The 12,179-nt window shown below is 42.9% G+C and overlaps 1 protein-coding gene across 1 annotated transcript; it reads left to right on the top strand.

Annotated features, from left to right (window-relative positions):
* Positions 1–468: 468 nt before the first annotated feature.
* LOC138610404 (rabphilin-3A-like) lies at positions 469–12,107 on the top strand. The gene is made up of 15 exons (XM_069683158.1): positions 469–588; positions 707–836; positions 998–1,081; positions 1,167–1,335; positions 3,439–3,624; positions 3,739–3,921; positions 6,756–6,835; positions 6,975–7,049; positions 7,502–7,611; positions 7,758–7,884; positions 7,975–8,031; positions 8,148–8,302; positions 8,391–8,472; positions 9,822–9,918; positions 10,004–12,107. Exons 1-15 carry the CDS (start codon positions 476–478, stop codon positions 10,132–10,134), a joined length of 1,779 nt encoding a protein of 592 aa, XP_069539259.1. The 5' UTR covers positions 469–475; the 3' UTR covers positions 10,135–12,107.
* The last annotated feature ends 72 nt before the right edge of the window (positions 12,108–12,179 follow it).

Below are 12,179 nucleotides of genomic sequence, written 5' to 3'. Positions count from 1 at the left end.
AGTGATTAATGACTAGACTTTACAAAACCATTCATTCCCAGCCAAATTAAAGATCTCAATTCAGAGTTGGCTTCTTTCCAGGAAATTAGTTTAAGACAGTTTGGGTATTTCATGCATCTCTGTCTGTCTGTGTTTGTGTCTACCTGCAGACTTTGAGACTGCGGCATGACGGACACGGTGATGAGCAGCAGCTCTGATCGCTGGGCGTCCAACGACAGGCAGAGAACAATGCACGCCAGGTAAGCATGATGCAAGATTTAAGTACTAATAACTTCCTCTATGAGTCTACCAACCTGACACTTTGTCTCCTTTGCTCCACCTGCATCCCTCTGTTGTGTGATCTGTGACACAGTGAGAAAGAGCAGTAAGCAGACAACTCATTCTTTCAGACATAACATTAATTTAAAGCAGGTATTCAGATGTGTGATTGGATATTAACTGGAGGATGTGTTTGGCTGACAGGGGTACCTGGAGCATGCAGCAGGGCCCTGGTCCTGGTCCAGACCTGACAGATGAAGAGAAGGAGATCATAAACAGCGTGATTGCCCGCGCTGAAAAAATGGAGGCCATGGAGCAGGAGAGAATCGGGTAAGACATTGTAAAACAGGTGTATAGAAAAGCAAAAACACCTAATGATGACGTGCATGCAACTTGACCTGTAATAATTAATGTTGACATTTTAAGTCATCATCCTGTGCTGCTGCAGGCGCTTAATAAACCGTCTGGACGACATGAAGAAGACTGTGGCTGGAGACGGACTGTCCCGCTGTTTGCTGTGTGGGGAGCAGCTGGGCACGCCAGGGGTCAGCTCAGTGGTGTGTGAGGACTGCAAAAAGGTAGCTAATGATGAGTCAGCCAATTATTACAAGGCAAAATAAAAAACACTGCAAATCACAGTAAAGTTGAGAATACATTATAGGTCATAGTGTACGAGCTGTGCACTTGTAATGACATCGTAAATGGCGATCAACTTGGTTTTTTTTACCCTGTCATGTAGAACATGTGTACCAAGTGTGGTACACAGTGTAGCAGTAAGCCCCGTGCTGTGTGGCTATGCAAGATCTGCAGAGAACAGCGAGAGGTGAGTGATTATCACCAGTGAACAAATGTAATAAATAGATGTGTTACAGGAAATCTTGTAACACATTTTATATCTGTTTTCTCAGGTGTGGAAGAGGTCTGGCGCCTGGTTCTTCAAAGGTTTTCCCAAGCATTTCCTGCCATCACCCATGCCATTATCCAAAGTGAAAGAGACAGGTGCCCAAGAGGCAGCAGAGCCCCAGGGGCAGCAAGCCTCCGAGGCCAGGGAGGCAAAGAGCCAACCAAAACCTCCAGGTAACACAACTAAGCATTTCCCCTTCAGCTTTAAATGTATTAATTTTTATTTGGGCAACTTTAGAGGTCCTCATCACCGTTTTGTTAGACGTCTGTCACAAACAGTTGGCTTACATTATGTCTCTTTTAGATCTGAGACAGAGTCAGGCTCCTGCCTCTGAACAGCAGGTTTCAGGCAAGTTTCTTATAACAAGGAATCTTTAAAAATGCATCAGCCAGACTACCCAAACGGCTTTGGGATTTCTATTTCTCAGCAGAGCTACCTGTTATTTTTAAAGTCAAATTGACATTTAGATTCCCCTCCCTGTTTGTGGAAGGAAGAAAACTAAATACTAGAGATGTTTTGCTTTTTTTTTAGGAAACTATTGCATATGGTTAACAAGGGAACCGGAACACAGAAGAGAGGACTTAAGAGCTAACTTTGACCTTAGGGCTAATGCATTTCTAAAACTTTCATACAAAAGAAACAGAAAAAATACAAGGCTTACGCTATATGATGAAGAACTGGGAAAGCAGTCCAATAAGGCAAACATATACAAAGAGGAGAAGAAAATTAAAAGTACAAGTACAAGTTCAAAATCCAAAAGGCTGAAACACTTGGCACAGGGATTAAAGACAAACCAAAACCTGATAAGGTTGGGCTAATAAACAGGCACAGGTGAAAACAATCAGAGTGGGGCTATCAATCACACAGGTGGGAACCATGCAACGTCAGGAAGCAAGTGTAGGAAAAGAGGAGAGGCAGGTAAGACAATATAAATTAGGACACGATATATGAACACTGAAATGAACAAAACATGTTACATAACCACAGGGAAACATGACAAACCGTGTTTTGACATGTCTATTTTCCCCATGGCAGACTGACATCTGATTTAATGTGCTGCTAGCAGACCTGCTCGCAAATACCCCGTTGTGTGACTGGAGAAATAGGCCTACTTTTTTTCCTCTTTCAACTAGTTCATAAGTGTTTGCTAGTAGCCATTTAAGCTAATTTGTTTTTTCACAACATTAAACATTTGGGAAAACCCATGTTTGCGCTCCACTCAGAAAGCTAGCATGGTTAGCTAACTAGCCTCCGTTGAAATTAGTAAGCTAGCTAACCCAGCTTGCACATATTAACCCTGTTTTTCATTGTTATTTCAAAATGTGCTGAGTCACTGGTAGCTCCAATACATTCAGTAATGTGTTGTCCCATGTTGAACAAAAAGGGGGGTTAGCTAGCAACAACCCAGCGCTAATACCTCAGTGTACTGCATGAATTCACAGAGTAATGTAGCTGAAATCGCAGATGTGACATTGCTCCCCATTATATGTTTGAATCTGAAGTGATACAAACTATTTAGGTGCCCTCCAACCCACATGCTACACAACTTTAATTACCGTTATCAACACTGGGATTTGGTTCCTAAAATTCACTCCCTTTGCAGACATTTATGCCTCTTGTTCATTACAACTTTGACCAGATAGGTACACTGTCAAACATCCACCAGGGGTACAGAATATATATACATTTGTCTCCTAGAAAAAAATAATTTTGAATTCAGTCCAACTTATAACTATTTTGCAGGTAGCCCCCCCTTTAGTTTCCGTAGATCAGCATCTGAGTACAGGTCGTCTTGCATCCCCGCCTCTCGTTGCTCTTTCTATCAGACCTTTTATCTGCTTCCCAAATTCTGCAGCACCGCCCACTGTTGCAGAGGAGGGGGGGATGAACAGCTCAATTAGTCTGTCGGAAGGTGCATGCTGTGACACGGGATGAGCCTCCAGGTGGTGCTGGCATGATGGGTTACAATGCATCACTTTCAGCGTGATTACCTGTGCAATGTGTTTTCACCACAATAGAGATTTTAAAGCTTGAGCAGACAGGAAGACTATATGGTTACCGCATGTACAGTAGTCGGCTGCCACAGCTTGTTGTAGTGTATGTAGGTCATTGCCTTTGCAACGAAAAAGCTGCAACATCAAAAGTATCCGGAGAGACTAGGGAGTATTACAGATTCCACTGCAGTAGGAGCCTGAAGTGCTGTGATTATTCTCTTCTCCCTCATGTATACTGTGTCTGTGTGTTTACTGTATTATGCTTTTCATGCTTATTTTTAGGACCAGAGCAGCAAGGCCGTGCTGGTTACCCACCTGTGGCTCCTAAACCATCAGTTGGGCGCATGGCCACGGGCGGGGCCGGCCCTGAGGAGGCGGGGCAGGGCAGCCCTGTGGTGATGAAGAAGATGGTGCCGGTCCAGAGCTCCAGACCTCAGCCAGCTGCATCAGCCAGCATGGCCCAGCAGGGTGAGGGACAGCTAGGACACATCTTCTGCTTTAGACCCCCAAGGTTTTCATAAATATTGTATCGCCCTAGTGCGGTAATTTTGTGCAGTCTCAGCTGATTTAATGTGGTTGTAGGTCCAGTAGCAGGAGATGGAGGGGCTTACTCTGCTGGTGCAGTTCCTCCAGAGCAGAGAGCGCCCCCTGCAGGAAGAGATGACAGGAGGCAGCCTGCAGCCTACAGTGCTCCTCCTGCCCGGCAGCAACCTCCCCCAGCTGAGGAGGAGGAGGAGACCAATGACTATGACTCTGATGAAGCCAGTAAGTGCACCATCTGCTCACTCTTCTCATAGAGTAAGGTGTCTGGTTTAATTTCAGCTCATGTTCAATTTGACACGAGTGATTTCTCTCCCCTCATTTCAGGTTAAATAACAACAGAAGGGATATTTTTTCTTACTGAATCAAAACATATTGTCATGCAGAATACAGTATTGGATGTTGATTGCCTTAATTTGGCAGCATCTCTCTTCCTCTTTGAGATTCTGAGTCATACCGTGTTGATGCTTGATTTGGGCCCTTTAGTCTGCTGGTAATAACTCATATCTATAAATCACCCAATAGTCTAAGCACGTATCATTGTGGCAGCATCTATTGATCAGGGTTGGAAATGACAAATGATAAGAACCATTTGTTATCTGAGCATTATGATCAATATGAGAGTAGGATGTGAATCAAGAAATCGATAGTGATTCACAAGCAGTGTAATCTTACACTTTTTTTCATACATCCCATTTCCCATTAATAAGAATGGTGCCGTGTCATTCATGTTCTCCGCCTGCAGCGTCAAACGGCCCTTTTTCTCTTTCTGGGGAATTGGCTGTTAATTTATTTTATTGAGGTCTGGGGACATGGAGCTGTGCAAATAATTTGAGATACAACACGGCTAACAGGATATAGATTCCCCTTGTGTTTGACCCAATCCCCCTGTGTCGGGAGTGAAAATGGCAGAAATAGCAATGATTTCATGAGCCTGTTCTCTGTGGAGATTTGATGGTGAGAACAGTAAAGTCCTGTGGTGCTTTCGGGAGCTCAACTGGTTGGAGCTGTATGTTCAACAGAATCTGGTTGGGCATGCTTAAATAGCATCCATCCATCCATTATATATACCAGTGGTTCTCAACTGTTCTAGCCTCAGGACCCACCACCCCCTCCTTAATGACAAATCACGACCCAAATTTCAGATGAATGAATTTTCAATTTAAAATGCAGTTTGGTCCTGAGATGGAAAGAAACATCACAGGATGTTGACAACACAAAAGACAAAATGGTGGCAGTGCATAAGAGGGGAATATTCCCTCTACAGAAATATGCTAAAAACTGCAGCATAAATGCAATATTTTGTAGGGCCCATTGAGTTTCAAGAGTCTTATTGTAGCTGGGGTTACCCAATCAGTGAACACATAGAGTGTGACTGAACTACACTACTACTGCACGCATGACATAGGAAACCCATGTCCTTCAAAATAAAAGCGCAGCATCGACTTTTTGTCACAACTTTTTTTATTCCAAGCACACATCTGCAACCCACCGAAAACAGCTCAGCAACCCACTTTTGGGTCCCGACCCACCAGTTGAGAACCACGGATCTATAATGCTTACCCTGATGAGGGTCGTGGTATATTAATATAAATTAATATAGCATTGGTCTCCCTTGTTTGTTGATGAAATATTGCAACATTATTGGATGTATTGCCATGAAATGTTGCACAAACATATATGAGCTCCTCAGGTTGAAATGCTAAAAAATATTTGCTCAGTTTTCATCTAGCGCCATCATCTATTCAAAATCCATCCATTCATTATCTATACAGCTAATCCTGTTCAGGGTCACAGGGGCTGAAGCCTATTTCAGCTGTCATTGGTTGAAAGGTGGGGTACACCCTGGACTGATCGCCAGTCAATCAGGCCTGACACACAGAGACAGACAACCTTTCACGCTCACACTCACACCTACGGGCAATTTTAGAGTCATAAATGAACCTAACGAGCATGTTTTTGGACTGTGGGAGGAAGCCGGCATACTCAGAGGGAACCTACCCATGCACGGGAAGAACATGCAAACTCCACGCACTTCATCCGCACTAGTTGTGAGGCAACAGCGCTAACCACTGCACCACCATGCAGCCCCGATTCAGAATCATTTAACTTTTTTCAGTGACGAAATTCCTGCAAAACTAATGACATTCAAATCAGCTTCAGCCATACTTTGTGTTAAGTGTCAAATGTTAGCATGCCAACACACACTAAACGTGAAACATTATACCTGCAGGGTGCTGGTTTAGCTCAGTTGGTAGAGCAGGCGCCCCTTGTAAAGAGGTTACAGGTCTGACGCACTGATCGCAGGCCCGACTCCCGGTCTGTGATCATTTGGTGCATGTTATCCCCCACTGTCTCCTCCCTATCTCTCTTCAGCTATGCAGTCCAATAAAGCCAAAACAACAACATTATACCTGCTTAGCATAAGCATGTTAGCTTTGTCTTTGTGAGCATGTTAGTATGCTTTCATTAGCACATTTAGCTCTTAGCACAGTGTAGCCCTGCAGAGCTGCTAACATGACCGTAGCCTCTTTAATGTTGTCAGAGGAACATTGTGTCCTTGGAGCAGCTAGTTAGTGGTGAATTTCAGCCCAGAAAAGTTTACATATAAAATTAACAAAATGACATTTGATCATTTTGTCCCCTAAGAGCTCTGCTAGGCGATGAAACTCCTCCAAAGAAAATGTGTGTGGGCAGTCTTTTTTCCGCCTTACCCAGAACATTATTTTCTGAATGTCTTCCTCTGAGACTCGAGTGTTTGTTTGATTTCTTTTATATTATACGCCCTGCTTTGTAATGCATCCTCTTTCTCCTGCTTACTGAAGGTAAACAAAAGGCTGTGAGTGTTTCAGGAGTGAAAGTCGAGACTTATTTGTACATTTGTTGCCCATCCTTTACATTCATTCAGATCACTGGTACTTATTCTCGCTCCTATTTGCACACTGAGTGTTTCTTGATTACAAGTGCATCGCTCCCTGTATTTATACTCTTAATTACTGAAGTGCAGACTTGCCGTCTCTCTGTAGTCTAATGTAACGACTGGTCTGGGTCTCTTTCAGCCACTCTGGGCTCTCTAGAGTTCAGTCTGCTCTATGAACAGGAGAGCAACAGCCTCATCTGTAGCATCCTCAAAGCAAAGGTACCACTCTCCTCCTCATTCTCACACACAAAGGGACAATTACAATCAAGTGCTTTATGTTAAAATGCTCCTGAATGGCACTTTAGCTTAATTGCTGTTCTCCATGATGTGATGGTGGTGCTGCTCTGTTTCTCCTCAGGGACTGAAGCCCATGGACTCAAATGGACTGGCAGATCCTTATGTCAAGCTTCATCTGCTGCCAGGGGCTAGTAAGGTAGAAGACATACCTTTCCTACATAAAGCTTTTACTTCTTTTGAAAGATTTATTACATTAATATCCTGCTACGCCGAGGAGGAAGGGTGGTGATTTTTAGATCCCTGTGGTTTGATGAGAGGCCTCTCTGCAAGCTCAAGCCTGACACCTTGTGGTTTGATGGAAAAAAGTTATCAAATGTGTAAAACGAGGATATCCAGAAATAGATATTTAGACATTTAAGACAAAGTAAAAGTTGCAGTGAAGCTACAGTGCCAGTGTAGTGTAGTAATACAGTGATTGGCTGGAAAGTAGGGCATGCCTGAAAAAATTAACTCTTTTTGAATGGAAGCAGCTCCATGAAGATGCATGCTGTAATAAATAACCCAATCCACAGATGTGTACGATCTTGTTTGGTAACTTGCCTCAAGATATTTCCATTCCCATGTCCTGATCTACCCTGCATCCAACAGTCTAACAAACTGCGCACAAAGACCCTGAGAAACACCCGCAACCCTGCGTGGAGTGAGACACTCACCTACCACGGCCTGACAGATGACGACATGCAGCGTAAAACCCTCAGGTGATGCACCTCAGACAGTCGAATCTAAATCCCTCACTTTTCTGCAGCAGCCCTGTATTTGCCTTTCAAAATGAATATGACCTCAATGAACTCTTTTAAAGTTGCAACAGGTAACTGTGATTAAGACCCTCTTTTGATTTCCGCAGGCTCTCCGTCTGTGATGAAGACAAGTTCGGGCATAATGAGTTTATCGGGGAAACCCGAGTGGCGCTGAAGAAACTGAAGATGAACCAGAAGAAAAACTTCAACGTGTGTCTCGAGAGAGTTGTCCCTGTGAGAGAAATTCAATTACATTCAAACGCTGTCTTGTTCTACTTGTCTGAATCTCTTATTGACCTGCTGTAATCTCGTTCCACCTCGCAGACGAAGAGGACTGCAACAGCCGGGGGAGCCAGAGGCATCGCTCTCTACGAGGATGAGGCAATATTTTTATTTCCAACATGTCCAAACATGACAGATTCTTACAGAAGTTCATACAAACCTTATCATTAAACCCACTGAACTGTTCTCCCCCCCTCTGCTCTGTGTCACTGTAGCCAGGGAAGGAGGGCGGGGAGGCGGAGGAGCGCGGTCGGATCCTGATGTCTCTCATGTACAGCACACAGACCAACCGTCTCGTCGTGGGTGTCGTGCGCTGTGTTCACCTGGCTGCCATGGATGCTAATGGCTACTCTGACCCATATGTCAAAATGTAGGTGTGGGGTGTAAGAAGTACATTTAAATGGTAAATTAAGACTAGAAATAACAGAAAATTAATTTTGTGTGTGTGCAATTCACAGCTGTCTGAAGCCTGACATGGGGAAGAAAGGAAAGTGCAAAACCCAAATCAAGAAGAGGACTTTAAACCCAGAGTTTAATGAGGTTTGTAAGAGAGGATGCAATTCATGAACACAAGAGTAATATAAATAATGTACTTCAAGTAATTATCTAGACGATTTTCATGTAAATAAATGTTTGTTAAGTCACTATCTATCGCCCAATGAGGTAACACAATGGTGATTGAGCCTGTGGCCCACTAATGAAAGCCTTTGCATTTGCAGTAAATAGCATTATTATGGACTGGGTGTCTGTGGCGACATTAGCGGTAAAATCAGAAGCGGCGCCCAGTTAGTGACACGCTTTCCATCACCCAGCAGTGGTTGGTCTGCCAGAGAGGTAGGCGGAGCTAAGCTGCTGCTTTTCCGGTCTCTGCAAGTGGTGCGAGTAAACAGTAATCTACTATGGCTGAACAAACAAAGAAAAGATGGATGACTACAGATACAACTTCAAAAATTAGTGAAAATCCAAAGAAAAAGAAACAAATTTGAAACTCAGATGAAGGCAAACAGTCCAAAAAGGAAAGCGACCGTCAGCGAGGAAAATCAAGAGTTACAACCGGAGACAACCCTGGACATCTGGTTAACTGTAATCTCTATTTACATAACGTGGGTTGCCAGGAAGGCAGGTGTTCTTGTTTCCATTTGCAATGCTTGTAGTCCGAGTAATGTTGACCAATCACCTATCAGCAGGCTGCGGCGTATGCAGGAACAGTCAAAGTTCCTGCAAAAGCAGGCAGAATGTAATCTGCGGTATTGACATCCCGGCTCCCATCAGCGGTGATCTGATGACAATTTGGCTTCTTATTAATCTCTATAAACAGACATCTGCATGCTAACAGCTAACAATCCGTGATAGACCTAAAATCGTAAGAAAAATTCCTGACGAGTCTATATCGTCGTCAGACTATAGCCGATGGGATCCGAGATTGGGTTAACTGGGAATTATGTGCCTGCAATCGCCTTTTATCTTCTTAAGGTGCCATCAAATAGAACAAAACTGAGAACTTTGACATTATAACTTTAGAAACATCAACAGGATACAACCTGATTTCAGAACCAATTATTTGCGCAGACTCTTTGGTTTGAATAAAGCTGGGTGTCAGATGTGAAAATTAATGATATACATAAATACAGTTACATAGATAAGCTTTTGTGTAACTTAAATGCAGCTAACTCAGAGTTTATCAGTGAATGAAAGAAGTAACTGTTAACATGCTTTTAATCTAGTAAAAGTGCACTAATGAAACACATTGTGCAACAAGAGTTCATGATAAATCCTACATTCATTCATGCATTTAATCATCATGAGCCATGAAGGTGAGTGTATCATTTGTACCCTACGCTTGGTTGTGTCTTTGGAAAGGATGACTCACTGTGCCAATTCAATTTCAGGAATTCAGCTACGACATCAAACACAGCGAATTGGCCAAGAAGACTTTAGACATCTCCGTGTGGGATTACGATATCGGGAAGTCCAACGACTACATCGGTAAATATTATGACAAGCTTAATAAAACAAACTGTCACCTGCCCACCACCTGCCTTTCACACCTGCCTTTCTTCCGCCCCGACAGGTGGCTGTCAGCTCGGTATCACTGCCAAAGGGGAGAGGCTGAAGCACTGGTACGAGTGTCTGAAGAACAAGGATAAGAGGATCGAGCGCTGGCACACCTTGTATAACGACAATCACACTGCTAGTGATTAACCCCACACAAAGCATGAGCTTAAACCTCCCTACTTGGTTTGCATTCATCTCTTAACGCACTTTTATTAAATTTAATCTATTCTTTCACTACCTGACCATCACACAGGCTTACTCACCTCCTCCCCCCCTGATGTTGTATACTCTTCTCTCCTGTCCTCTTATTAACACTTTCTCTGCCTGTGCTGACACTTAATCTGCCTCTCGGACAAATCACTAAAAGAATTAGAGATTACATCTGTCAATGAAGAGCTGCACAAGGACCATCATGCCTGTCCGTGATGTTGTGTAGCTGAACTTGACACACTTTTTGCTTGAGAAAACAACGTTTGAATAATTGCACTGGCACAGAACAAGAATAGCAATATGTTATGGCATATGAGGTCAAAACAATGGTTTAAATTCATAAAAACCTTGATTGAGCTCATGCTTAAAGTTTATTAAACTGTCAGGATATCCTTTTTTTTTACTTTGTCATGTGTCGACATCATGCTGTAGTGTGAACTGTAAGCGCATGCCAAGCCACAGATGTAAGGAAACATGCAGTTGCACCTTCAAATATTTCCCCTGTGCCCACCGTCCTCGGCATTTTGTATATTCCCATGAAGAAATGTTTACATACTGATACATTGCTCAGGTTAGGATAGACATCTGATGTACAGATGAGTCATACGTCAGTGGACCATGAAATAGAGGAATCTTTCATCAGTTGCTGTTAATTTGTGATTTAAACTTATAGCACACTTAGTTTAACATTAGAGATTTTAATGTAGGCTTAGTTAAGCTGTGAAATTTGATTTGTGGGAAGTATTAGCTGTGATCAGACTGAAAAAGTGAACTTTTTTTCTTAGTTATGGTAACAATTGGCAGGAAAAAGGCGTTTCCTCCTGCTACCTCTGCTCCTCAGAAGCTGGCAGTTCACTCTGACTTCTCAGAGGTTTTCTAATGTAGTGTTTACACAGAGCGCACACGGTCAGGTGTCTTACAGGTTCCCCCTTATCAATTTGGCTGCTCCTCTACCCAAGGAGAAAACATGGAATGGGGTATGTCATAAGTATGTGCAGCTTTACCTGCATGCACTGTGCTTGTGACTCTGGTGTGCCTGGGGCAGCCGTGGCCCGCTTTCACCCCAACGCACCCTCTTGCACAAAGCAGGGCTCTTTTCCTTCGTGCCGCACCCTTATCATCCGAGGCTTTACCGGTGTTAGCTCACCAATCACAGCAGATCAAGGAAAGCACACCTCAAAAAATGGAATGACCTCAATTTATACAGCTGTCTGCAAGTTATTCCAATGTCAAAAGAAAGACAAAACAAAAGATCCTATGCATGAAATGTCTTGTGGTTCAAGATATATATACTTTGTAAGAAATTAATGCTATTGTAATTCCATTAATGTTTACACTCTTGCCCATAACATTCCTGTTAATACTTTATATACAAGAGGCCATATTCTGCATGACTATGGTGTAATCTGAATAAACTGGTGTGATTGCATCCACAGGATAAACAGAAAATCAACTGAGCACATCAACAAAAGACTTAATGCAACTGAATCAGTAGCAGCAGTGAGAAGACTCTCGCTCTTTGAATGAGACTTCCTGTACATACACACTTTAATCTCTCCAGTGTCTTGTTTTCTCTGCACAGCCTCTATACCTGCCCTGTGGCAGTAATCCAAACACCCACCAGTAGCATCACACACGCTGTCCTATGTTGTGCTACTGCTGCAGTGATCGTCAGATGATGACAAACGTAAATTATAATCAATATTTTTTTTTTGAACAGGCTTCTCTCTGAGCTACACTCGCAGCTGTCTCCTACTTGATTCTGCCGGTTCAGTGGAATGTTTCTTGGTTTATCTCTGTATTTGTACATAGATAGTGCATGCACTGGAAATATGTATGTTTGCAAATAACTTTGCATGTAAAGATTTTGCAGAGAGTTTACACAGATCAATAAAATATAATGAAAGCTTCCAAGTCTCATGAGTGTAAGGACTTATTAGAGTCAAAGAATGTGTTTGCTAAGTGCTTTAAGATCGATATAG

The sequence above is a fragment of the Semicossyphus pulcher genome, unplaced genomic scaffold, assembly GCF_022749685.1.
Source record: "Semicossyphus pulcher isolate SPU_LCO1_2020_fin unplaced genomic scaffold, fSemPul1.0.p SCAF_6, whole genome shotgun sequence".
NCBI classification, from domain to species: domain Eukaryota; kingdom Metazoa; phylum Chordata; class Actinopteri; order Labriformes; family Labridae; genus Semicossyphus; species Semicossyphus pulcher.
Note: the sequence above shows the minus strand (reverse complement) of the source record. Positions and strands in the feature narration are given on the sequence as shown.

What these genes read in the sequence shown, in the direction of transcription:
- LOC138610404 (XM_069683158.1), top strand. Translation starts at nt 476, where the DNA reads ATGCAGCAGGGCCCTGGTCCTGGTCCAGACCTGACAGATGAAGAGAAG. An exon ending in TGCTGCCAGGGGCTAGTAAG is followed by an intron (nt 7,050 to 7,501) that starts GTAGAAGACATA and finishes TGCATCCAACAG; the next exon opens with TCTAACAAACTGCGCACAAA. An exon ending in GTCTCGAGAGAGTTGTCCCT is followed by an intron (nt 7,885 to 7,974) that starts GTGAGAGAAATT and finishes TCCACCTCGCAG; the next exon opens with ACGAAGAGGACTGCAACAGC.